The 26,493-nt window shown below is 41.5% G+C and overlaps 1 protein-coding gene across 2 annotated transcripts in view; it reads left to right on the top strand.

Moving 5' to 3' along the window:
• The window catches only part of LOC111874615 (putative GPI-anchored protein pfl2), a 105,968-nt gene extending 87,643 nt beyond the window's left edge, over window positions 1-18,325 (top strand). For both annotated transcript variants that reach the window (XM_023870251.2, XM_023870252.2), the window contains one exon: window positions 13,577-18,325. In XM_023870251.2, coding sequence (XP_023726019.1) covers window positions 13,773-16,286 — 2,514 coding nt within the window. In that variant the 5' untranslated portion in view covers window positions 13,577-13,772 and the 3' untranslated portion in view covers window positions 16,287-18,325. The remainder of the gene's footprint in view (window positions 1-13,576) is intronic.
• Window positions 18,326-26,493: the final 8,168 nt, after the last annotated feature.

Here is a 26,493-nt window from a genome sequence, read left to right as displayed (position 1 = left end):
AGAGTAATTGCAGCTAGAAGACAACTCGGCTTCTTCAGTATAATTATAGGTCCAAAGTTAACAGAGGACGGGAAATCCATGCATCATTCTTGTCTTCCGAAGACGGCGTCTTAACCGGTAAGACAGATTGAGTAAAATCTGGAGTAATTTTTTGTCTTCCCTTTTTCTTTTAAATTCCGAGACCCAGCACACTGGCTGACCTTCTAGAAGAGTATATGAACCAATCACTCACCCTGTGGTTAGCTGAGGTATTATGCTACAAGTCGCGGGTTGTATTCCTGTTGAAGTTGATTTTTTTCTCATTGATCTAATACATACTTCCAGCCGCACTATGGCCCTGGGGTTGACTCAGCCTCTAACAGAAATGAGTGCTAAGAATCTTCTGGGAGAAAAGGTGGCCGGAGTGTAAGGCTGACAACCTTACCGTCATCTGTGAGCCGATTGTCTAGAGAAAATGTGGGAGCCTCGACGTTTCACAACCCTATGGGTCTTCATGACCTGTTACAGGCGTAGCTTTTCCCTCACCCTGTCCATCCCTTGAAAACAACCCGTGACATTGCATCTCTGAAGATGACTTCAACTTTTGCAAAAAACGGATGAAAGACTTCAAAAGTTTAACTAATTCCACGGAACTGAGCCCTTTCCGAGAAGTGACCAGTTGCTCACCCATTCCCTGCATTTTATGGAACCCAAAGGCTCATTACCGTATTCACAAGAGCCCTCCACTGGTTCCTATCCTGAGCCGGCTCAATCCAGTCCATTCTGCCACATCCCATTTAAGATTAATTTTATTATTATCTTCCCATCAAGACCCTTTGTAACATCTGTATCGAAATTATATTTACGGCGAGGACTTGGTAGCCACACGCACAACCCCAGCTGCAGGATCATCACTTGTCGGCTGTCCGCTATTGCTTATTCAATATATTCGGATCTACCTTCCACATCTGGCGACCGTCTTCTCGATCCGCAAGCTGAGGACGCGCCATGCCGGGGTGACAAGGGACCCACTTAAAGCCGACTTCCACAATTTACGTTATTTATACTAGAGAGCGGATATAACTCTGTTTTATTGCTTAATTTGTTCTTCCATCCTGAAGATGGAGCCAATATATTCGTCCGAAACGTTACTTGACTTCCAATGGACTACACTTCATTATATCGCGGGCACGCGGTAGCGTAGTTGGTTGAAGTACTGTGGTACAAGCCAAAAGGTTTCTGTTTTGATTTCCGATGAGGCCATTGGATTTTTAAAGAGACCTAACCCTTCCAGCCGCTAGTGCCTCAGCCTCAGCCTCTAACAGAAATGACTAATGTTAGAGCATTGACGTCTCACAACCCTATGCTCCTCCACGGCCTGTTACAGGGATAGCTTTACTTTATTTACAGCATCATATCGCAGAAAATAAAACTCCATAACCACCGCTGTCACAACCTAAACCCCCAGGAAATATTTTCTTTTCTATTTTCGGTATTGCTCGTTGTGAGCAAAGCAGAGTCATCCACAAAGGCCTGAATCGACGGGATAAGATACTAGGAGAAGATATGCTGTAGCTACAACTATACGAAGCCATTAATCTTAGCTATTTGCAATACGGTCCCCGTCAGCCAGCGAAGTTATTACGACTGTAAGGTTGAGCTTCTTGAATAGTTGGCCCCATAGCCGGAACAATGCTACACATTACATTATGACGACTAATTCAGCCCACTCCGTAACTGTAATGCTTAAAGACTGAATGGAGAGCTGTTCTTCTAATGACCTGAGCGTAATTCTTCTTTCAAGGAACCTGTAACCAAGAAGGTCTCCGCGTCATATTATCTTGATCACACTTCCCATGGAAACTAACTACCAACTCTATCACCAGAGGGCTAATAGCGCGGGCAATGACTTCGCGCTCTTCCAGCTGGTTGCCATGACAACAACAATCATTACTGTGATCAACATTCCGCCTGGAACTTTCTTCTTCATCCTGTCGTTTCACTCTTCTTTCACGTCCATAAGAGAGGTAACAGCCCGCGAAATTATATGGCTTTTGTGAAGGCAGCGCGTTCACACTCCCTGCGCTTAGTAAGAATCAATGTATTGGTAATTCACTGTTGAATCAAACTTTATTTCACATCAATACAGCGTAGAAAACACTATAATTCAAACAAGAATTAATTTATTTTCCTGATACCTTCTTACCGATCAGAGTGGCCGCTCGCTCAAACGCTGAAATCATGGGTTCGAATGCTACTAAAGGCATGGATTTCTCTGTGTGAGTTTGTCTTGTTCTGTGTGTAGGTAGCAGCCTTGCGAGGGCTGATCACTCGTCCAAGGAGACCCACCGACTGTGTGAAAAGGATTACGAAACTGAAGAAGAGGCCAGGGCCCAACAAAGAGCTGTAGAGCCATTGGTGAATGAATGAATGAATGAATGAATGGATGGAAGTATTCTTATCTTTAGTCACTCTACAGCGTTTGGACTTTTCACAGCATTGCTCAGTAATGTGAATACACATAGACATAAATATCAGTATAAACAAACGGATATTCTTTCAAGTAGGATTTGTATCTTATATCAATAAGTTCGTGGAATGGCCGCAAAGCGTCTTACGGGAATTTACTGCCAATATGTTTCAGCAATGTTTTCGACAGCTATATCAACGTTGGCAGACTTGCATAGCGGCCAACGGGAACCATTTTGAGGGCCGATGTGGATCTGCGTAAGTGTATGTGAATATCTTGTAATATGATGCGATAAAACCACATTCCACGAACTTAATGACTCTACCACGTGTGTGTGTGTGTGTGTATATATATATATATTTTTTTTTTCTTTGTTTAAGACGTTGAAGAATAATCAACCCGATGATCTGACACAGCAGTTCCGTACATGGAAGTTATTCAGGTTGTGGGAAATGCTTACTAGTCCGGGTGTTCATGAAAATAGTTCGCTCTGCTTCTCTCTTTCCTACAGTGGACCTAATGAACACTGAGAAATATTAAATATCAGTTAATTATACTATAACGAAACTATAATGCCACGTCATAGTGGGACTATAGACGGGGTTTGGATGGGTAACCGGATTTATTGGACTCTTATTAAATAACTCATGACTACATTTTACAAATCACTAGCACATACAGACATGGTCTTCACTGCGCTGCTTGGTAACGGCTTCCAACGTCCTCGGCTTCAGTGTCCAACGGTTCCTGTCCTCGTTGGCTGGAACCTTTCAGCTGCAGCTCCCGAGCTGAACTTACTCATAACGCACAATTGACTCCTTATGTAGCCTCGGCACGGACCGCACAGAAAACATATCTCCAAACAGTTCTTGTAGTGTTGCATCACGTAGCTATAGCACGGACCACGTAGAAAACACCGCTTCTAATGTTTTATCTTGTTGCCGTGGAATTGTTGCATTCATGACTGTTGGCGGAGCCGTTACCTAGCAACGGGTCTACATGCCACAATATTATAATGAAAGATGTTCAATCGATGTGAAGTATGAAGTTCTTTTACACGACTCGAAACTTCATACCGAATCATTTTTAATAATATGACAATATTTTAATTTTAAAATGTTGGTAATACTGGTATTTTAAAGTTTTAAATGCCTAATTCTTTGATATTAACAAGGAGAGTAATCACATACCGGAAGAAGAACAGATACTCTCTTTAGTGTGGAATAAAATAGCTGAATTAACTAATTAAATTATATTGAAACTACCTTCAATGGCTTACAGTTATTCAGTTGGTCAAGAGTTTACATTTTATTTACGCAGCCAGAAAAGTTCATTGTCTTCACCGAAAGTATGTATCCTGCCCCGAGCCAAATCATTCCGTTTCACATCCTCACGTGACACGTAGTAATTCTCTACTGACTGGTCTTCACATTCTGTTCGAATTCCGAATAACCTATTAGTCTCACGTACTTCTAAGAATGTACGTAAAAATGCAATTTCTTAATCGTTTTTACAGAGAAAATGGAGCTCATATCCCACTCGTATTTTTCGATTTCGGTTATTTTCTAAGAGCTTCGTCTTTCGGGATATAATTTCTTGGGGTGGGGCGAGACTGAGTCCACTTGGTACTGCGGCCACTGATTGGCCTACTCTACCAGCCCCTGACTTTTGATGATGAACATGGAGCAGTCGGTGGAATGAGAGTTGGCAGGGGAAACAGAAGTACTAGGAAAACATCTGCCCCAGTGCCACTTTTTCCACCACAAATCCCAAATGACCTGACTTGTGCTCGAACCCGGGTTGCCATGGTGGGAAGCCGATGACTAAATGCCTGAGCTATGGCACGGCCTCCTCAGAGATGACGTTATATAGTCCGGCGAAAGTCTATCAAAATTTTCATGGAACACGTTGCCTCCTTCTTCAGAGTGAAGAGTTAAGGCAATCATTAAAGCAACATGGAGCAGAAACCAATCAGACCCCTTCTTCTCGTGAAAAAAAAAATTCCGGTAGTCATTGTATGTAAAGAAGGTTATACTTACCCTTCGATCCAGAAGAAGGAGGTAATATTTTCCTCCGAAACGTCGATTGCCTTTCACCGAACTACACGAAATTACAGCCCAGAAAGCAGAAATCTTCGTAATCACTGCTGTGAGAACGTCAAGTCACAATTGTTTACTTTTTCTTCAACATATTCAGTGTTTTTCATTCATATTCAAACATCATTTTTGTAGATAATCAATAATCTATCTACCTATGACTCTACAGTGCTCTTGTTGGGTCTTTGCCGCTTTTTCAGTTTCTCAATCCTATGCAGTCTTTAAGACTCCTTGAACAGGGGATCTGTCTTATTAACACGACATATCTCATTGGAGACTAAAGAAAATCTGGCCAGAAGATCTTCTCGATGACGTGTGACCACAAGGAGAACCATTAATGAACGGTACCCGTCACAAGCCTTCAAATTTTAAACCATTTACTTATTACTCATATTGTTACTGTGGAGTAGATTGTAAATTTGCAAGAAATAACAAAAAAAAATATCTCATTGGAATACATGCAGTCTCGGGGGTTTATACCAGAGGGCGTAAAATTACTGGATAAACGTTTCAAACTACAGTGTCCGCCTTTAAATGTCAATAAAATGAAACTTTACATATGTGTTCTCTAAGTGTTAGGAGACATTTGTACATTTTTACCAGTTCCACACTTCACCAAGGACCCGAAACATTTTGTTCTTAGAGATTTCATTCCGTGATTTAACAAACTCGCCCTGTACTTCAAATCTGTTTATGTTGTTAAGTGCTTCAGCAGCATGAGATAAATGTACATAATATTACATTGTAGCATCGTGGTGCACATCACTTAGTACCAAACGTGACTGGTTCCACCGTCTCACGTGCAACCCGTCACTTCGAATACGTATGCCCATAGAGGGGATCATATATTAAAACCATCCAAAACCAAGACAATTTCCTCAACTATAATTGTAAACATCTGATGATAACCGTATGGTTCGAAACACGTAGTGAAAAAGAGTGCCGGCTTCTAGGATATGGCGCCGTGTAGATCTTGTGTGAAGCGATGTTTCGGAGGAACGTATCGGTTCCATCTTCAGGGTAGAAAAATCCGCGAGCAAGGAACCTGCTTGAGCAGGTGGCTGCAGATGCCATATCCCAGAAAGCCGTCATGTTGGTACATCGTGAGAACCTCAGGTCTCATTTGTTTGTTTGCACTTTCTAAGGTCAAAGCCAAACGGATATCGCTTTATCTCAATTAATTAAATTATTTCAGCATGACAATATAAAACTCAGCGTGTTGCTCTGTTTAATATGTTGTCTCAGCAACTCTTTGCATGCCATTTCGAAGGTCGAAGACATCGTAAGAGACAGAAACAAGCCTGAGAACACACGATGAATGGCTATATGTAGGACAGCTCTTTCTTTTTTTCTGCATTCCTTTCTTTCTTTCCTCGCATCTTCTTTCTCTGCTCTATTTTTACACCATCTATACTATCCTTACCTTCTTTTGTACACCACGTCTAATTCTGCTCCATTCTGCTTATTGAACGTTCTCTGCTTTATTATTAGTCCGAGAATACTTCTCTTGTATTCAGTCAAACAAGGGCATAAGAAACATCACATACATTCAAGAATTATTCAATATTCTTGTTAGGTAGGACGCACACTGGCATGAGTCAAGACATGTAACAGTCAAGACACGATGTCTGCGACATGACGCAAAGAAAGTTGTACAGCTGAAAAGAATGAGATTATGAAAATCGCCGCACACCGGTCTGAGTCATGATGCTGAACGAATGAAGCAAGACTGCGTCTTTTGTCTCATGTCTTGATGCTTGTCTTGACGCAGTTGGTGTGCGTCAGGCCTTAATGACAAAAAAACTAACATTATTTTCGTTATGAGAATAATTTAAAAATATTACGAGTATAATAAAACAAGTAGCGAATCGACAAGAAACAATAAATCTATGGAACTGAATACTTTCTTGTAAGCTGACAGTTGCTCAGCTGATGAATTTGTCTGCCTTTTAAGAACTCACCGAAGTCTATTATTATATTAAGAAGAGCCCGTCACTGGATTTCATTCTGAGCGAGATGAACACAGTTCATATCCTCACACATTATATACTTTAGATCCATTTTAATATTATTATTCCGTCTGTGGCTATGTCACCTAAGCGTTTCCTGCTCAGTTTGTTGACCGGCTAAAATTCTATATACATTTTCCTGTGCATGCTATGCAGTCATGCCCATCTTGTACTCCTCAGTTTGCTCAACGTAATACTGTCTTGTTAAGAGCACAAATTACAAAGTTCGTTCGTTGTTTTGCAAAACCAATTCTCTATACAATTGTCTTCTTCCTTTCTCTTTTCGGTAAGTGCACTTCCCTCAGAACCGAGTTTTCATACAAATGTGGGTCTAGAATATCTTTCAAATATTAGAATCTATGGCTTAATGACACACATATTTTTCCCATTGTTGTGGAAAATTTTGATATCCGAGGAAAGAGATCGTGAGTAAAACACTGTTAGGAAGAGAAACATTAAATTACGACCGTTTTGAATTCTTTATTAAACGAATTATAAATACCAGGGTTTAGGATTTAGGACCAGTGGGAAATTACTTAATTACTTAATCAGACGCCCGCTAGATGGAGCTAATCCTAGTCATCTGACCAGAGATTTGGATCACTTCCTCAGGTCAGTCTATTATACTCGTAACAGAGCTAATCTTATTCACTTGACCAGTGACTTGGATTGCTTATTCTTTTTCGTTATACCTAATGTCATTCACTGGATCAGTGATTGGAGTAACTTCATTTGACTGACCCAACTGAATAGGTACCCCTGCCTAGTAACGGTAGGAGATGCAACTCCCTAAACGGTACGAGTTACTTATTGGAATATCAGGCGACAGACAATGTCCAGGAAACTAGGAACTCGAAGTGTAATGTTCCACCGTCCGAACCCTTTAGAACGGTATAACCTTATATCTGAAAAGCTGTTTTGTTTGGATAGTAGATGCAAGCACTTCACGGTCATCCACATGTATATTGTTACGTACAGTATTTCGCTATTGAAGTGACCGGTTCAATTCTGTACGGCGCCTCTTTGCTTGTGTTGCCATCCTTCCTGTCTGCTGTATACAGAACGATACAATTCAACTTGTTTCTAATGGCATTCGTTACAGCGTATTGTATTTTTATAGACACGTTATCTACTATGGCAGAATCGCAAAAATAAGGTTACAAATACTAAATATTTCCACCAGTGTTCTTTAAAATTCTGTAGAAATCGCGAACATTGATAAAAGAAACGTTTCTTTTGTATCTTCACTAAAGGCGGCAATTTTATAAATATTTCGTGATATTTTAAGGCTGTTTTCACGCGTATTTTAAAAGCATTAAATTATATCGAAGACGATCCCGATGGACATGCGCTTAAGAAGCAGAATTGTACGCCGACAGAGTTCTCTGATCTCTCGTTAATTCTCACGTACAGCACGGATACGTGTATTTGTAAGTCACCTTCCATTTCCTGCAATTCTGTTCTTAGACTAAAATATTCTGTGAACAGTTCTATGTTCTGGGATAACGCCGTGTGACCCGTTGAAATTCAAAGCGATTCGGCGATGCATTTTGAAAAATAAAGGCTTAAAACGTGATAAATCTCTCATGCTGGGATAGTACTGCAGTGTGCAGAGCCATTACTATGCAAAGACCGCCAGATGGGCGGATTTACCAGGGATCTTTCTGGGCAACGACTAGGTAAACAGGTTCCCGCAACAACAGAGGAACGGTGTTTTCTGTGGTCCATGCCGCGACAGTTGCTACGCAACGGTACAGTAAACAAACCTCTGCAGAAACGAATTCAGAGGCAACAATAGAAGTACTGTGTCTTTTGTGTGGTCCTTGCCGAGATGTTTTAAGCAAAGGACAAGATTAGAGGCGGGGTTGAATAACTCCACCGTGACCCTGCGAGTCGTAGGAGGCAACGAAAAGGGAAAACTCAAATCCGAGACAGTAAAATATGGTCTCGAGTCTCAAGGGTCTCGGGCCCGAGAAAGACTGCACTGGCAAGGGCCAGCAGCATATATAAAAGGCAGACCCGTCCTCTCTTCAGAGAGGGCGCCCCACAACAACAAGACCGTAACTGGGGCTCGACACCAAGACTTACTGACTGACTGACTGACTGACCGGACCGTCAGTCGCAATGTGACTTTGACTTTGACTTTGAGAGCTTATTTAGTCCTGTACGAGAGTCTGTGAAGAGAGGACTCGAGCCGGAGGCAGAGGAATAGCCATTGTTGGAGCCCTTACCAGGAAACTCCTAGAAAAAGACTCATAAAACTAAACCATGTGCTCTAGTGAAGTGTAAAGTGTGGAAATAGCGAGTGTGTTATAGTTATTTTTAGTTACTGCATGTAAGTGGTCAACAAATCTATTCACCAATATGATCTCCATCTATAGTCACACACAAAACGTGGCAGTGCCTTCAGTTATGGCATGACAGCTGTCCTCCATATTCCTTCCAATTTAATGCTGACTTAACTTGGTTCATCCTGGTCCATCACACTAGTAATTGTGTATAAGGTTTTTAACCACAGTCCAGTGTGACTGATAAAAGTTGTGTTTTTAATTTTTCATCCTTTACATGTTTCGGTCAAAATGACCATCTTGAGAAGGATATAATATTTATATCTATGACATGGTAATAGTAGTCTCCATACTTGTTGATAATTAACCTTCTGAAGATGGTCATTTTGATTGAAACATGTAAATGATGAAAAATTAAAAAAAAAACAATTGTCATCAATGATATTGGACGATGATTAAAATCTTATATACCATTAATGCTGACTATTATTTCATCATTCAGCATCACTTACCTTGAATACTGATAAAACACAAACAAACAAACAAACAAACTCTGTGGCCTATAGTCCGCAAGCGAACTATACCAACCGAGCGAACGCCGCTTGTCGGCGAAGTTAGTGCCAACTTTAGCGGCTAGAGGGTGTCGCGTGATCAGAGCAACGAATCCCCACGGCCGTTAATCTCGGTTTTCTAGACCAGAGCCGCAATTTCCTTGAAATAGCTCCTCAGTTTTCCTCATGAGGCTGAGTGAAACCCGTTCCAGACCCACTACTTCTCAGAAAATCTGGTAGCGCCGGGAATCGAACCCGGACCTCTGGATCTGTAGCCAGGAACTCTGACCATTAGACCACAGAGGCGGTCCCTGCCATAGTGATAGCGTCGTTTAAATAAATAAACAAAGAGAGGAAAAGTATTAGTCATACAGATTTCTCTAATTAATTGTGATTGTTTTAAGGATATAGGAAGCCATGCACATTGTGACGTATCCCACGAAATTCCCAATACAAATTACTGTGGGTTATATGTCACGGTTATTCATCAAACCACAAATGGTTCTTCCTGCACCTCTCAGACGACCGGATCGTACGTCTCTCCTTTCAACTTTCGCGATAGTGGAAATGCCAGAGGAACTGAACGGTTGAGATGCATCACATGCTTGTTACACTTTCTCTTCGTGTAGCATCCGCGCGCGCACGCACACACACACACACACACTTTCCCTATCCAACACCACCGAAAAGCCTGACACTAACATCTGATTATCATTACACATGAAACACAAACAGAAAGAAAGTTTCCACGTTGCTAAAAGTTTCTCCCAGTAAGCTTTTTATTTCCTTGCATGTAATTATATGGCTCTGAAGAATTTATTGTCATTAGCAGGACGAGTACCATTCACAGCGCCATCAAGTTGTTACTTAAATAAAAGCATATATCTAATTTATGTTAAAAACTTATAAAAGGAAGTTGAAACTATAGATCAGTCAGAGAGTAAAGCAGATGAAGTGTCAATCTTCATTTATTTTCGAGTTTAGGAATGCGTACAGCCGTATCTCCCCTTCCTCCATCCATCTTCATAACTTGATGCTTAATTAAGAACAGGGATAGCTTTACAAATTTATCTCTGGTATCCATCCGCTTGTCAACTCGTTCATCTGTTCACCCATCCCTCGGCCTAACACATTTACCTTTGTACACTGAGTGGTAGCGTAGTTGGTTGAAGCACTATGCTACAAACCGGAAGGTCACGGTATCGAATCCCGATGAGATGAAATTTTCAATTTACCTAACCCTTCCAGCCGCACTATGGCCCTGGGGTCGACTCAGCCTCTAACAGAAATACGTACCAGGAATCTTCCTGGGGGATAAAGGGCGGCCGGCGCGTAAGGCTGACAACCTTACCGCCATCTGTGAGCTGATTGTCTAGAGAAAATGTGAGAGCCTCGACGCCTCACAATCCTATGGGCCTCCAGGGCCTGTTACAGGGATAGCTTTACTTACTTACACTGTGTAGTAAATGTGGTTCTCTACAGAGTTTTGTTATAAAACTTCGGAAACAAATATGGAATAATGCGAAAGATATTCAATCCAGAAAATTTAAGAAATATACAAGTATATAGCTCATAACAGCCACACACAGAACAAACGAATGAAACCAACTCATTAACAAACCAAATACCGGACATGAGCACAACAACGGCATGACAATCTAAAAATAACCTAAAATAGAATATTTAAAGCATTTCACATCAAAATGAAAAGCAGAACAGAGGGACAACCTCTTATATATCTGATGAAGGTCTGTTAGGCCGAAACGTCTAGTGCTGTATAATGAGAACATATGAAGATGTTGAAGTGTGAATATAAATATATCTACGAAGTCGCACAAAAGAACGGCGAGGGGTGAGAACAAGAAGAAACATATTTCTTGCTTACAATCCAGATAAGGTGTAAATTTTCTCTACAACGCTCTATTGTTTTCTGCATATCAGGTTAATTTACCTTAAGTTACTCTAAATGTTTCCGTTGGAACGTCATACACCGGCTGTCATTACTAATGCATGGGTTATTACAAACAATGACAATTTTCTCCCAATTTGTTTCCAGTTCACCATTCATAACCATCTTTCACATCCCGGATGATAAGATTGCAGTAGTTGACATAGCATTATTAAACAAGCTACAAACCAAAAGTGTACCGGGTGCTATTATTTTCCTTGGCACTACAGCCTCAGTGGGCCTAGGCCTACCTCCATGAACTTCTCCGTTCACTTCGGTTTTTCTAGATTTTACAAATTCGGTAGGACTCCTTGGGCGGGTGATCAGCTCGTCGCAAGGCCTCTACCTGTAGACAAACACAGAAAAACGTACACACACAAACTAAACATCCATGCCCTGAGTGGGATTCGAACCCACGATCCCGGTTTCCAAGCGAGCGAAGACAGTGCATGCCTTAGACTGCTCGGCTACCGTGACCGGCAGTGTATAAGAATATATAAGAATTCAGTTCGTACCTCACAGGAAACAGATCCGAACCCACGATCCCGGTTTCCAAGCGAGCGAAGACAGTTGGCGCTATTTTTCGGGAGGTAAAGCGGCCAGGCCATGAAGCTCACCATTCACCTCCATGTATCGTCAAGGAGAAAAATGGTGGAGCTATACTTCCACTCGCCTACAGATTTTCGTGGCATAATGCTTAATTAATTAAGCACAGGAACTTTACATTTTACTGAACAAACGTATAACATTCCCTGTTCTTATTTAAACGGATGTTCCGGTTGGGCATAGGTGGAGCTCATTGCCTTTATGCAAAGTTCTGGATAGTATCGTTTGGAAGGTTAACCATAGCTTTCCCATGGAAACATAAGTAGAGCCCGAAACACAGCACTGCGATATGGCAGGTAGTACTCGTATTACACTGTGGTGCCTCTCGATCCGGTTACACTTTCAAACCCCGGTCCCTAGCATAAAAGAAACCTGATCCAGTTATAAACCATTTAAATGTTTTGAATCTCTTTCTGAGCAGTAAGTACTATAGCAAAGCCCTCCTCTACCGCGGTTCTGTTCAACACGGACTCGATTAAAGGCGCGAAAGTAAAGTCGAAAAAAATATCTGCTGACCTTTTGTACTCTTCTGTACTCCTAGTTCAAATTCGCTCTCAACTTTCAACTCACGGCTCTCGTTATAATACTACCGCGGAACGGACCTGGACCTGCAGTAAACATATCACGTGATCATCCTCCATCGTTGTGACGTCCGTGACGCGGACACGGAAAACACAGCTTTCCCTATTGTTGCGTGTTGGTCCTTGTTTACAGAGCTGTTGCCTGGCAACGCGTTGATCAAATCCGTTACAATATTAACACTTTAAAGACTGCATTTATTCTAAATAATGTATAATAATCTGGTTCATACCTCACAGGAACAGTACAAAGACCAACTGGTTAATGCTGTTTAGGGAATCAACCGCTTTTTACTCTAAGAACGATATAAAACACAAACACACTCTGTAGGCCGAATGCAGAGTTAGAGTATGTTAAAGCAGTCACTATGGGCTTTATACAGTTATGTGCGTCCAACACAGATTCACCAAGTGCGACGATTTCGTGGAATATAACCGGCATGTTCGATGTGTCTTTACTGTGCTTAGGAGGTAGATGGGGATTTAATTCTCCGCTACTACGGCGCTGGAGGCCAGATGCACACTTGACAATGATGATATTTATACTGTAAACAGTGTGACGCTAGACCTGCTTGGGAGTGCCGAGCCATGCGTGCTCGACACAGTTGTGCATAGCAAGGACTCTGAAAGTTAAGGCATGGAATTATGTATGTTTGAATTTCACCAAAATAAATCTGACGTCCACGAAAAAGGTTCTATGTACTTGACTATCCGACCAGATATTCTAGATTCGAATCACAGATAGGGGCTTCTGTAATGGACTAAATCGAATCCTATCGAATGTCGAAGGAATTCATTCTTTCGAGAATTCTTAATCTCAACAGGATACAGGATCCGAAATTCCTTGTTTAAGTGTGTTATAATAGTGGCTTGTATAATTTCTATGCCAATTTCTAATTATTTTTCACTGATATATCAATACGTTCTACGTACCATTCAATACATTTAATATGCCGATAGAGCCATTTCAAGGATTTCAAAATCGCCGAAACCATTACTTTAAGAAATTCTTTACCATGTAATCGTATATTTTTGTATTGTCTAATTACAGGTTTCGGGAAAAGAGCGAACCACACCGTGACTGAGGAAGATGGCAGCAAAATTTAACCTACTGGAAAATGGACTGTGGGCAAGGAAGAAGAGTTACAGCAGAAGCAGGGAGACCTGGAAATAAACTTTAGTCATATTACTACTTTACAGGAAGTTCGAAGTTACAACAATTTTATCGGCGAAGGCGACAAAAAACCATGCAGTGCGAAGCTGTTCTCCTGGGTAGGGAACCGGTGGATGGGGCAGTAGACGCTTCTAGTCTCGCCACATTGATTCGCTCTCTGTTGCCTGCAACTCGCAACACAGCGACAAGTAGTGGATGGGCGAACACCGGAGCTGAGCGGCTCCATCGGCGATATACCCTCCGCTGCCATGATGGCCTTGAATTTATCAAGCGTCAGTTACACCATAAACACCAATCAAAAAGACACGACGATGAAGGTTTTGAATCAGACGGTGATGACGATTCAGCATCAACTAGATCTCTAGGATCATCGGCTGATGATACCATGAGCAACTCGTCATCATGCTGTTTTGTTGACGACCATGTTTTTAAGTGCCATCCAACGGCCACAACTCCAAATGGACGACCAACATCTTCAACACGCCTAACTTCCTCGTCCACATCATCTTGTGTCTCTTCAGTCGCTACGGATAGTGCAAACAGCAGTGGAACTTCAGATACTGAAGACACTTCGGTTCCGTCGACACCTTCCCCAACAGCGGTGGGTACAACATCTGTGTCCGCTTTGGTCAAATCCCTTTCACTCTTTCAGCAAAGAAATGCTGCAGCGATGGTTTCCAAACCACCACCACCACCACCACCACCACTGCCACCAGCTTTGGCCAGTAAAGATGTGCATGAAGATTTGAAAGAAACATATGCTATTAATGAAATTGCATTCTGTCACACAGATCCTTCATTTCAACGTATTGTAGTCTGGGTTGTAAAGAAAAAGAGGTCGCAGAGACTGTCTCCATCTGGTACGGATACATCGTCTGGCTTGGAAGCCATAGTATTTGAGTGCTCAAGTGAGGAAAATATGAAGAAACTGTGTCAGAGCTTCCACGAGACAAGCAGGCGTGTTAAAATGGAGCAGTATCGACATCCCCACAGACGAAAAGATACTTCTCCAGCACCAAATAGGACACGTTCATCAAATACCTCTTCAAACTCCACCCTAACACCAGAATCAATAATTAAAGCCTTAAAGGAAGCATCACAGAAAAATCCTACGCTTATAGCAACAATGAAACCAGTAACCACACCCATCCATTTGCCAATGACAAGAACCTCTTCAAACAGCTCTGGTCCTAGCAGTGAAGCTGAAGTCCTCTCAACAGTTGCAGGAACTAGGTTCAACTTAGTACAGAGGACGGATGGAGACGGAGTGACTCATATTGAAGTCTCGAGGGGTCTTCCGATGGAAAATCCAATCGAGAATTTAATAACTTTAGATGATGATCAAAGTTTGGGTGGACCGTCGAGCATTATAAGCATCAGTACTCCAGATGTTGGTAATCTTTTAGCAACAAACACGAACACCGGGAATAAATCGAGGTTCTGCAAAGAGATAGAAGGAGTAATTCGTTCGGATGTTGATGTTGGAGGAACTCGGAAAGAAATAATTCAAAGACAAAGGCAGCCTGCGATACTGGTAGTACATTCTGGTAATGGAGAAGCTGATTCCAGCGGAGAATTGAGGAAAGTTTGGTCTCCACCACAGTCAACAAATGCGCCCAACGCCTCAACGGAAAACGGTGAACGCAACACCTCTTCCTCAGATCCTCCTCAACGTCCAGAGAGAAAGAAATACATGCGCAGAAACAAAGCACCAGCCCCGCAACCGCCTTCACTTCCCTCACAAGTAACAAAAGTGCCACAACAACTGGAGTCAGTCAATAACAAGAAACTACCTTTAACACTCATCCAGTCGGATACGAATGCAACTGTGATGCAACAGAAAAGAGTCAATAATACTAATCAGCAAATGGTAGTTAAAGGGCAGTTCATTAGGGTATCGGTGGACCAAAAACCTCAACCGACGATGGTTGTGCCAGTAATTCAGCAAGGCACTTGGATTTATGGTAATAATGTTAGCACTGGGAATCTTGTAGCATACTCTCCGGCACCTCCGAGCTGGGGTATACACGTCACAGCAGCCCACAAATCTGGTTCAAATAAGAATCATGTAAAGAGAAAGGATGCTGAAGACTCCGTGATCAACTCTTCAACCACGCCTCAATATCAGCCGCAACAGCAGAAACAGGAACCCCAGAGCCAGCAGCATTATCGGAAAAACAGGAGTCGCAGTCGCAACGCTATGAACGGAAATCACCGGAGTAAGAGCCCCCCCGCAAGAAGGCCGATGGCGTATCGTTACATAGACACAGTCCCTACTTCAAATACTGCCAACTCCTTGTCCAACAGATTCTTCGGCCTGTCTCAAAAATTAAGGGAGATAGGCGGCGCTGTCGTCAATCCGTCTTCGTCCTCATTGTCCTACGGCGAAACAAGGCGGAGAAGAAACAGTCTCGGAGAACTGCCAGCGAGATTAGAATATCTTGGTGAAGGGTGTGCAGGAGGTACAGAAGGGAAGAATGGAGGAAATCTAAAGTCTGTTATAAAAAAGAACAGGAGGATAGGAGAATACACCGAGCCCAAGAAAGTCACGTTCAGTGCCTATGCGACCGTTCAAGTAGTCGATTAGATTATTTCGATATTTTTCAGTGATTAACAGAATTATGGATTTGACGCTTGTATCCAGAAGTCGAGATGTGAATAATGCAAAACATGAGTACCAATTGAAGGCTTTTGGAGAATGCCTTAAACAAAAGATGGTATTTGAAGCCATTCGTCTTCGAAGAGATACATATTTGTGCCAAAACTTTGGATTGTAATGAGCTGCTGGTTCTACACAAACTAATCAACCATCAGAGATTTCTGATTCTCAAATATATATTATTTTTAATGAATCACAATATATATGACCAAAATCACACATGTATGTATGGGTGACTGTTCAACAATAAATGTGCTATCAAAAATTTTACGTACATATTTGAGTGGCACAAATATTTTCGAGTAAGGAATGTGTAATTTTTAAGTAAGAATTGTCTCTTTATTTCACTTACAAACTATAATATTCTACAATTCGCAAAAATAAAAAATTAAACCTACATATTCAATATTAACTGAAACAGTTTGATCAGCATTTATGAAAAGTATATATATATATACACGTAGAAACTCTTCAAGCAAAAAAATGTCATTCTGTAAGATACAACTAACGTCAATAGTTTCTTTGTGATTTAGGTTTATGGAGTGATATGAAAGAGAAAGGTCCTAAAAGATTTAATTTTTGCCTGCAGTATTAAGGATCGTGAAAGGAATTATAACATAAAATTGTCGACTAATGGACATAAACGAGGGCTCTAATTCGACGATGGAGAAGACTTACACGGGAAGTAAAAAAGAGTGGAAAATTATGTAGGCTACAATCTTTTAAACTAATTTCTAAAATTAGTTTCACACATGAAGTAAATGTTTCGGTCACTGGAACATGCAAAAAAATATATTCAGCAATAGTGAACACATCCTTCACGGTTTGACATAGATAATGTTATGGAGTCAGTAACCCTCAAAACCAAGTGACCTCGAAACAGACGTGTTTCTTTCCTTTTGTGTGTAGGTGTGTTCGCTCGTAGTAGAACGAGAAAGATGATACATGCGAAATACGTTTTCCTCTCACAGCTCAGGAGAGTGATGTGATGACAAGGCATTTTCCTAGATCTGAACCGAAAGTCACCATATTAAACAAATCTAAGGGAAATATATGAATAATAATAATTTTTATCGGCACTTAAATGTGACAGGTGGTTACATAACTGATAATTACAGTTCAGTGTACCCAAACAAATATATTCTGTACGTAGCCTAAAGATTACACAACGGGTTCTGAGTCACATATTGCGTAAATGCAAATAAAGTCCAAGAATGAGAAAAGAACCTTTCAAAATAATCGCTTCCAGTAAGGCACTTTAAAAAAATTAATCTAAGAGTTACTTATGATATTATTTTATTTTCATGAATATACTCCGATACTTATTACTCTTTAGATAATTATCATATTTACATGACTAAAATGGACTTGTCTGAGAAAAATGAGACTTTGGTGAAACTTCTTGCTTATATTAATTAGAACAGAGATCTGGATTATTTCTTCGTAAAGCCGTGGAAACTAAAATTTAAACTTAGTCCAATATTATTATTAAAGGTGTCATTTACTTCACAATTGACATAACCGAAGAAAGCAACTTCAAACGATACCTATGCAATATTTAGATATTTTGTGAAACAAATTAATCTTTTTTTCAAAAGTTGTATTAATCAGGTCTTCAATTTCCTTACTCAAAAGTGTTCTGAGCACAAGCCACTGTTCTAAATCAAGTGATATAATTAATTTCACATTACTGTTTTTCTTCTAAATATGGATCCGGTTTCTCCGACATCATTATGTAAAAAATATTTAAAATATTCACAAAGTGTTCTGCCCAAGACTGTAAATTTTCTACTTACGGAAGCTTACGAACTGTTTAAAATTTCATACGAGTTGAGTAAGTACAAAAGCAACACAATATTTTACTGATACCTCAGGTCTCAATGGTTTAACAGAGTTTTTTTAATGCTAGTGGGGTGGGCCTAAGTCCCTTGTACTGCGGCCACTTCTGGCCTATTGTACCAGCCCCAGATGATAGGTGAGGGTGATTGTGGAGCAATTGGTGGAATGAAGATTGGCAGGGGAAACCGAAGTACTCGGAGAAAATCTGCCCCAGTGCCACTTTGTCTACCACAAATCCCACTTGACCAGACCCGGGATCGAAACCGGGCAGCCGCAGTGGGAAGCCAGCGACTAACCGCTTGAGCTATGGCGCGGCCCTTAACAGGGTTCATTCATTAGGTGAATCGACGGAGAATGCCATCAAAGTATACCACTTTTATTTAATTTTCGTCGATCTCATGTTTCTAATTCCCCTAAATGTTCAGACGTTATCTGTTCGACATGGACTTGACCTTAAACGCACCAAAACACGCATCTGATCATAAGTAAGCACAAAACCAACTGAACACAAACTCGCACCCAGTTTGCACCTAGACAGTTCTACACTAGACCTCCTACAATCAGTCAGTACACGACTGAAACACGTCACAATAAGTAACAACTTAAACTCATATGTAAACTCTACATATGAATCCGTTTGAATTTGCACAAAATTTAATATCACTGCGTTATATTCAGAGCCCTCCAACAATGCAGTAGGCACAGAACCTGGTATACAGCTTAATAACGACAGTGGTAATTGTTCCACAGTTTAACATACCATTAATTTTATGCTATGCACTATGCTACAAGCTGGAAGGTCACGGATTCGATTCCCGATGACGTCATTGGATTTTTTTCACTTTACCTAACCCCTCTAATCGCACTATGGCCATGGGGTCGACTCAGTCTCTAACAGAAATGAGTACCAGAAACCTTCCTGGGGGGTAAAGGGCGACCGGCTCATAAGGCTGATCTTACCGCCATCTGTGAGAAAACTGTCTAGAAAATATGGGAGTCTCGACGTCTCACAACCCTTGGGTCTCCACGGCCTGTTACAGGGAAGGCTTTACCTTCTTTAACTTTTTTTATTTATTTTAGTCTAGGTTAAATAAATCTTATAATTCTAAAACAAAGTTTCCTTTTGACGTCCGTAACTAGACCCGGAAACTGATGTAATAAGGACAGAAATATATCAGGGAATTAAAAGAAAAGTGATGGAGATAAATTCAATAAGTGATACACTTTGATGGCATTATACATTGATTCGACTTGAATTCAACACTGTCGTATTCATAGTTCCAAAACATACCGATGCTTTCAAAACCTAGTCCGAAATTGACTAAACGCACGATGGACTGACTTCTCTTTAACACGCGGCAGAGTATGAGAGCTGTCCACTAGGAACTAACTTTCTCAACGTCTAGGCATGTCTCCGGCAAAGGAGAGAAATTATGATCAAGAATTAAGATACACACGTAAGTGTTTCAGGATGTGGTTTAGCAAGCTGAATTGCCAGTTGCATATATAGTTGTCATCAATTTCACACGCCACAGAGAAGATCAATGACCTGCATAATACGAGGATTATTAATTCATGCAACAGCGCCTCAGTATCCTCAAAAATAACTGCCATAATTTCTGAACACAAAAAAAAAAAATATTTTCCTTGGCACTACAGCCCCAGTGGGCCTAGGCCTACCTCCATGAACTTCTCGGTTCACTTCGGTTTTTCTAGATTTATACATAAGGTAGGACTCCTTGGGCGGGTGATCAGTTCGTCGCAAGCCCTCTACCTGTACACAAATACAGAAAAACGCACACAAACATCCATGCCCTGAGTGGGATTCGAACCCACGATCCCGGCTTCCGAGCGAGCGAAGACAGTGCATGCCTTAGCCCGCTCTGCTACCGTGCCCGGCAGTGTATAAGAATAATATATAAGAATTCAGTTCGTACCTCACAGGAAACAGATCCGAACCCACGATCCCGGCTTTTGAGCGAGCGAAGACAGTGCATGCCTTAGACCACTCGGCTACCGTGACCGGCAGTGTATAAGAATAATATATAAGAATTCAGTTCGTACCTCACAGGAAACAGATCCGAACCCACGATCCCGGCTTCCGAGCGAGCGAAGACAGTACATGCCTTAGACCACTCGGCTACCGTGACCGGCCGAACACAGAAATACGTTCACTATTTTTATATCGTACAATTATTATTCATGAATGACGCTGGGGTAAGACGAATAAATAAGCCAAGCTCAGACGATATACAGAACAATAGTCCGGTTTAAGTTTAAATTGAGAATTACCACCCAGTCCTTAGAAGACTTTCAGTAATTTCGGCACTAACATACGAGCAAACTATGTCAGATTTATGTAAGAGCCATTGTCAAATGTTATAAAGTAGCAAACACAACGTTTCATTCATGCATCCATCAATATCTCTACAGCCCTTTGTCGGGCCCTGGCCTCTTCATTAGTTCCGTAAACATTTTACAGTCGGTAGGACTCCTTGGACGACACAGGGCAACATAAACACACAATAAACGCACACAGAGGCATCCATGTTTTGAGTAGGATTCGAACCCGCGATCCCAGTGTTCGAGCGAGCGAAGACAGTTCATGCACGGCCTGCAAATATAACGTCCTTCAGTTAAACAATGATTGACAACTTGGATATCATTTATGTTTGGCACATATATACAGATTGTCCCAAATTATATTCTCTCGTAGTAACGGGCATGTTCAAATTTACACCTCCCAATCAATTACAGAACCATAACACAACGTTGCCAGTTGTGCGTTGAACATGAAGGATTTCATTTCGAATAATTTTTGTAAATCCAGGAAGCAAAAGAAACATTTCTTGTGAAGGGATAGTGCACTCGATATAGCGACTGGCTACGAGCTGGACGACCGCGGGGTCAGAGTTCAAGTCCCGGTAGGATGAAGAATTTTCTATTCTCCAAAACATGCAGACCGGCTCTGGGGCCTACCTAACCTCCTATTCAATGGGTACCGGGAGCTCTTTCCCCGGAGGTAAAGAGGTCGGGGCGTGAAGCAGACCACTCACTTCCAACTACTGTCGAGGTCAAGAAAGCGTGGGTCTATGCAGCCACTCCCGCATACGTCTTCATGGCGCAGTGCTTAATTAGTTAAGTACAGGGACAAGTTTACATTTGCTTTTGTCTGCTCGATAATCAAAAACCCGATGTATTATTTCGACGTTATTGAATACAAACATAGCAGCTGCTATCCAAAATTCAGATTTGACTGTATTATTATCGGCGAAGACAAAACGCAGATAATGATGCGATGTTAGCACCTTCTATCTGAATCATTTAGAACTAATTATGTTTAAGGAAATAGGGGGAAAACGGGACACTGAGTGAGTATCAGATAGAAGGGGGACAAAAATTAACATTTAGAATGTCACGTGAGAACGTATTTGAGGAGTGAGCAACAGAGTGTAAAGGTTTCAAACCTCCATTCTTCTCCCGAGCTCATTCTGTTACAGGCAGTTTCATAATAAATGTTTCCATTACTTACTTACTCATGGAGCTGAGCCCTTCTTGAGGAGCCGCCAATTCTGCAGCTACTCAAGAATTTCTCAACATTTTATGGAACTCGAAGGTTCATTACCGTGTTCACAAGAGCCCACCACTGGTCCCTATCCTGAGCCAGATCAATCAAATCCATACAATCGCAGCTTATTCCTCTAAAATCAATTTTAATATTAGCCACTCACCTACGCCTTGGTCTTTCCAGTGGTCTCTTCCTTTGTAGTTTTCCCACCAATATCCTACATGCATTCCTCTTCTTCCCACTCGTGCTACATGCCCAGCCCATCTTATCCTCTTTGACTTGATCATTCTAATTATACTTGGAGAAGAGTACAAGTTATGAAGACTACATGTTTCCATTCATGAAATAATCGTGGATTAATAAGAAGTTTCTTAAGAATAGATATAATGATAAGAGAATATTTAACCAATGGTTAAAGATAAACAAGTAGTTTGCTGATCGAAAATATTGCGTAAAGGTATTGCTAGTTTAATCGTGATTAAATATAATTGTTATAGATGGTCATAATCCTCAGTTATGTGCTGCTACAGGAAGCTCAATATAAGCTGTTTTATGTACAGACTTTATTAAATAATTCAGTGAAGGTATTCTGCATTGATTTCATAGTGATGTGCTGTTGTACAGGATAATGTTTTCTGTACGTGTATAGTTAATAATTTTTGTTGTTTGTATAATAGACCTACATGCTGTCTCTTACTTGCTCACACAACCATTTAGTTTATAACATGGATGATTCGCTGTCAGATATGAAAATAAAGGCTGCTGTCGTATGTTCTAAAGAGCTTCTGTGTTGTTTCATTACCCCAATAGCGAATATAGATGATACGATTATATTCCAATGGTATGAAATGCTACTCAATCAAATTGTTACATACAAAAATTTCATATGTTTATTTAAAATAAATTACTTTTTTTCAAAATCTGTTGAAACTATTTGTCGTAAGGCTCACAAACATCAGCGTCTTCATATTAAGTAATAACTTCTCCTTCATTTCGCAGAATAAAATAACTGTGGGCGTTTATTTATTTTTTTCCCTTGGCACTACAGCCCCAGTGGGCCTAGGCCTACCTCCATGAACTTCTCGGTTCACTTCGGTTTTTCTAGATCTTATACATAAGGTAGGACTCCTTGGGCGGGTGATCAGTTCGTCGCAAGCTCTCTACCTGTACACAAATACAGAAAAACGCACACAAACATCCATGCCCTGAGTGGGATTCGAACCCACGATCCCGGCTTCCAAGCGAGCGAAGACAGTGCATGCCTTAGACCGCTCTGCTTCCGTGACTGGCAGTGTATAAGAATAATATATAAGAATTCAATTCGTACGTCACAGGAAACGGATTCGAACCCACGATCCCGGCTTCCGAGCGAGCGAAGACAGTACATGCCTTAGACCGCTCTGCTTCCGTGACTGGCAGTGTATAAGAATAATATATAAGAATTCAATTCGTACGTCACAGGAAACGGATTCGAACCCAAGATCCCGGCTTCCGAGCGAGCGAAGACAGTACATGCCTTAGACCGCTCTGCTTCCGTGACTGGCAGTGTATAAGAATAATATATAAGAATTCAATTCGTACGTCACAGGAAACGGATTCGAACCCAAGATCCCGGCTTCCGAGCGAGCGAAGACAGTACATGCCTTAGACCGCTCTGCTACCGTGACCGGCAGTGTATAAAAATAATATATAAAAATTCAGTTCGTACCTCACAGGAAAGGGATTCGAACCCACGATCCCGGTTTCCAAGCGAGCGAAGACAGTACATGCCTTAGACCGCTCGGCTACCGTGACCGGCGTTTGCACAAATACACGTACCGCACTGTAGCACAGTTATATTGGGAGAGACTTGTATAGCTCCCGCGTTATAAATACGTGAAGACTACTGAAGACAGAGTGAATAGATTATTGTGCAGGATTTATACATTGGGTAAACCCGCAACTGTGTTATAATTAATTGTAGTTACGATTTGTAGGTTCTTAAATAAACCAATTAACAATCTGAACGGCGTCTTCAGCGGCAAAACACGTTACAATATTATGCTAGAAAAAATATAGTATATTCCGGTTATAAATTATTTCTATTTGAGAGGGGGGGGGAACCCAGAGGGATATAACGATTTTCATAAAAGCCCGTCCTAGATCCTGAGCTGATCCAGTCAAATTCTGCCCATATTCTAAGAAATTTTAATATTATCTCCTGCCTACACCTAAGTCGAAGCCGGAATAGCTCAGTCGGCATAGCGATGTGATGGAAGGCCGGGTGTCGCTTTCCGGCAAGGGTAAAGATTTTATCTTCCCCACGTCGTCCAGACCGGCTCTGGAGTTCACTCAGCCTCCAATCCAATGGGTACTGGGGACTTTCCCTGGGGGTATAGGGGCCGGGGTGTGGAACTGACCACTCACCTGTCATGTAGTGACGAGGTCAAGAATGATGGAGCTGTACGTCCATTCCCCGACACGTCTTCATGGCTTGATGGTCAATTAATTAAACACAGAGACAAATTTATATTTTTTAAACCTAGATCTATCAGGGGATCCATTGCGCTGACCACGTGACAACTCTATCCTCAAAAGTTGGCACTAACTTCGCCGGGAAGCGGCGGTCGCTTGGTCGGTATTGTTCGCTTGCGGACTACAGGCCACTGAGTTTTTTTTTTGTTTGGGTCTATCAGGGAATCCACAGAACAGAATATTGAATATATTTTTCACACTTCAGTCATGAGTGTTAAAAGTCCCATCCATATAATTCTACCTCCTGTGCATTAGAGTCGAGGTTCTCACAGCGGTGATTATGAAGAGTACGGTCTTCAGGATTATAACGCCGTGTAGTTCCGAGAAAGCCCGATGTTTCGGAAGAACATATCGCCTCCATCTTAAGGCTCGCAGAGTATGCCAAGCCAGAAGCACGCTGCAAGTTTCCCACGTTACAAGCCAGCAGACCGCACCCGCCTTCATTCAACTGACCTAAAAATATTACATGGATGACATATTATAAAGCCTTGAGGTTTTCATGGCGGTGACTATGAAGAATGCGGCCTTCTGGGATGTGGCCGCAGCCAACTGCTCACGCGGATGTTTCTACTTAGAATATGAAGGCGAAACGTCGATTAACAGAAGAAAGAGACAGAAAGACAGAGAGAGCAGTTTTTACCATGCAGAACAGATAAAACTAGTTATACATATTTGTAAACAAGGCAGAAGAAATAGTAACCTTATTTTTATTGCTAGTGGTGTGGGACTAAGTCCCTTGTACTGCGGCCACTTCTGGCTTATTGTATCAGCCCCAGATGATAGGTGGGGGTGACTGTGGAGCAATTGGTGGAATGAAGATTGGAAGGGGAAACCGAAGTACTCGGAGAAAACCTGTCCCAGCGCCATTTTGTCCGCCACAAATCCCACTTGACCAGACCTGGGATCGAAACCGGGCCGCCGCGGTGGGAAGCCAGTGACTAACCGCTTGGGCTATGGCGCGGCCTCTAGTAATAGTAGTAAGTACTGGTGATAGAAACAAGAATGCATATAGGATATTGGTGGAAAAGCCAGAAGGAAAGAATCAACTAGAAAGACCAAGAACTATATTGGTGGATAATATTAAAATGGATCTTAGAGAGATAGGATGGGGTGGTATGGATTTGATTGATCTGGTTTAGTATAGAGACCGGTGGAGGGCTCTTGAGAACACACTAATGAACCTTAGGGTTTCATAAAAAGTTGGGAAATTCTTGAGTAGCTGCACAACTGGTGGCTTCTCAAGGAGGGCTCAGCTCCTTGAAGTTAGTGGTGGAGGTAGTAATAGTAGTAGCAGCAGGCTTTATAAAAACTTGTGCCCACAAATCAAATTTCATTGCACTACTTATTGCCGACAGAGCCAGAAACAAACCTGACATTACAAGAGTAGTGCCTGACAAGCTGTCGCACTTAAACATTTATGATAAAATCACACGAAGTCTATAAACTAATTAACAACCTCACGCAAGGAAAACAAGGTGCAACTCGAGCCCTTATCATATTATCAACATGAGTGTCATACGCCCAATTCTACAAGACTTCAAAAATATTACAAAATTTACCTCGGTGCACATTAATGAATATAAAAATGTAATTGTTAATTATTTATTACGAAAAATTTAAGTATATAGTTATTACTGACGGTTGTAATCCAGTCAGATATTTATACTCGTAGACTTGTAGCTCCGTCCTGACAATACCCGAAAAAATAATAATTATAATAACAATGAAGAAGATAAATCTATCCCTGTAACAGGCCTAAAGGTTCGACCACACAGAGCGCTACGTACGCTATGTTCGCTATACGAGCAGAAAAATATCTCCCTTTATTGCCTATGTGACTGGCCACACAGACTTCCGTACGCTACATACGCTATGTTCCCTATGTTAGCTGCGTCGCAGAGTGAACACAGCGTACGTAGCGTACGTATGGAACATGGCGTAGCGCTGTGTGTGGCCGAACCTTTAGAGGCAAATAGGGTTGTGAGACGTCGAGGTTCCCACGTTTTCTAGACAATCGACTCATGGATGGCGGTGAGGCTGTCAGCCTTACGCGCCGGCCGCCCTTTAACCACAGAGAGATTCGTGGTACTCATTTCTGTTAGAGGATGAGTCGACTCCAGGGCCATAGTGCGGTTGAAAGGATTATGTAAATTTAAAAATCCAGTGACCTCATCGGGAATCGAACTCGTGACCTTCCGGATTGTAGCATACTGC

Source organism: Cryptotermes secundus, unplaced genomic scaffold (assembly GCF_002891405.2).
Source record: "Cryptotermes secundus unplaced genomic scaffold, Csec_1.0 scaffold1747, whole genome shotgun sequence".
In the NCBI taxonomy this organism is placed as follows: Eukaryota; Metazoa; Arthropoda; class Insecta; order Blattodea; family Kalotermitidae; genus Cryptotermes; species Cryptotermes secundus.
This window is presented reverse-complemented; position numbering and strand designations above follow the sequence as displayed.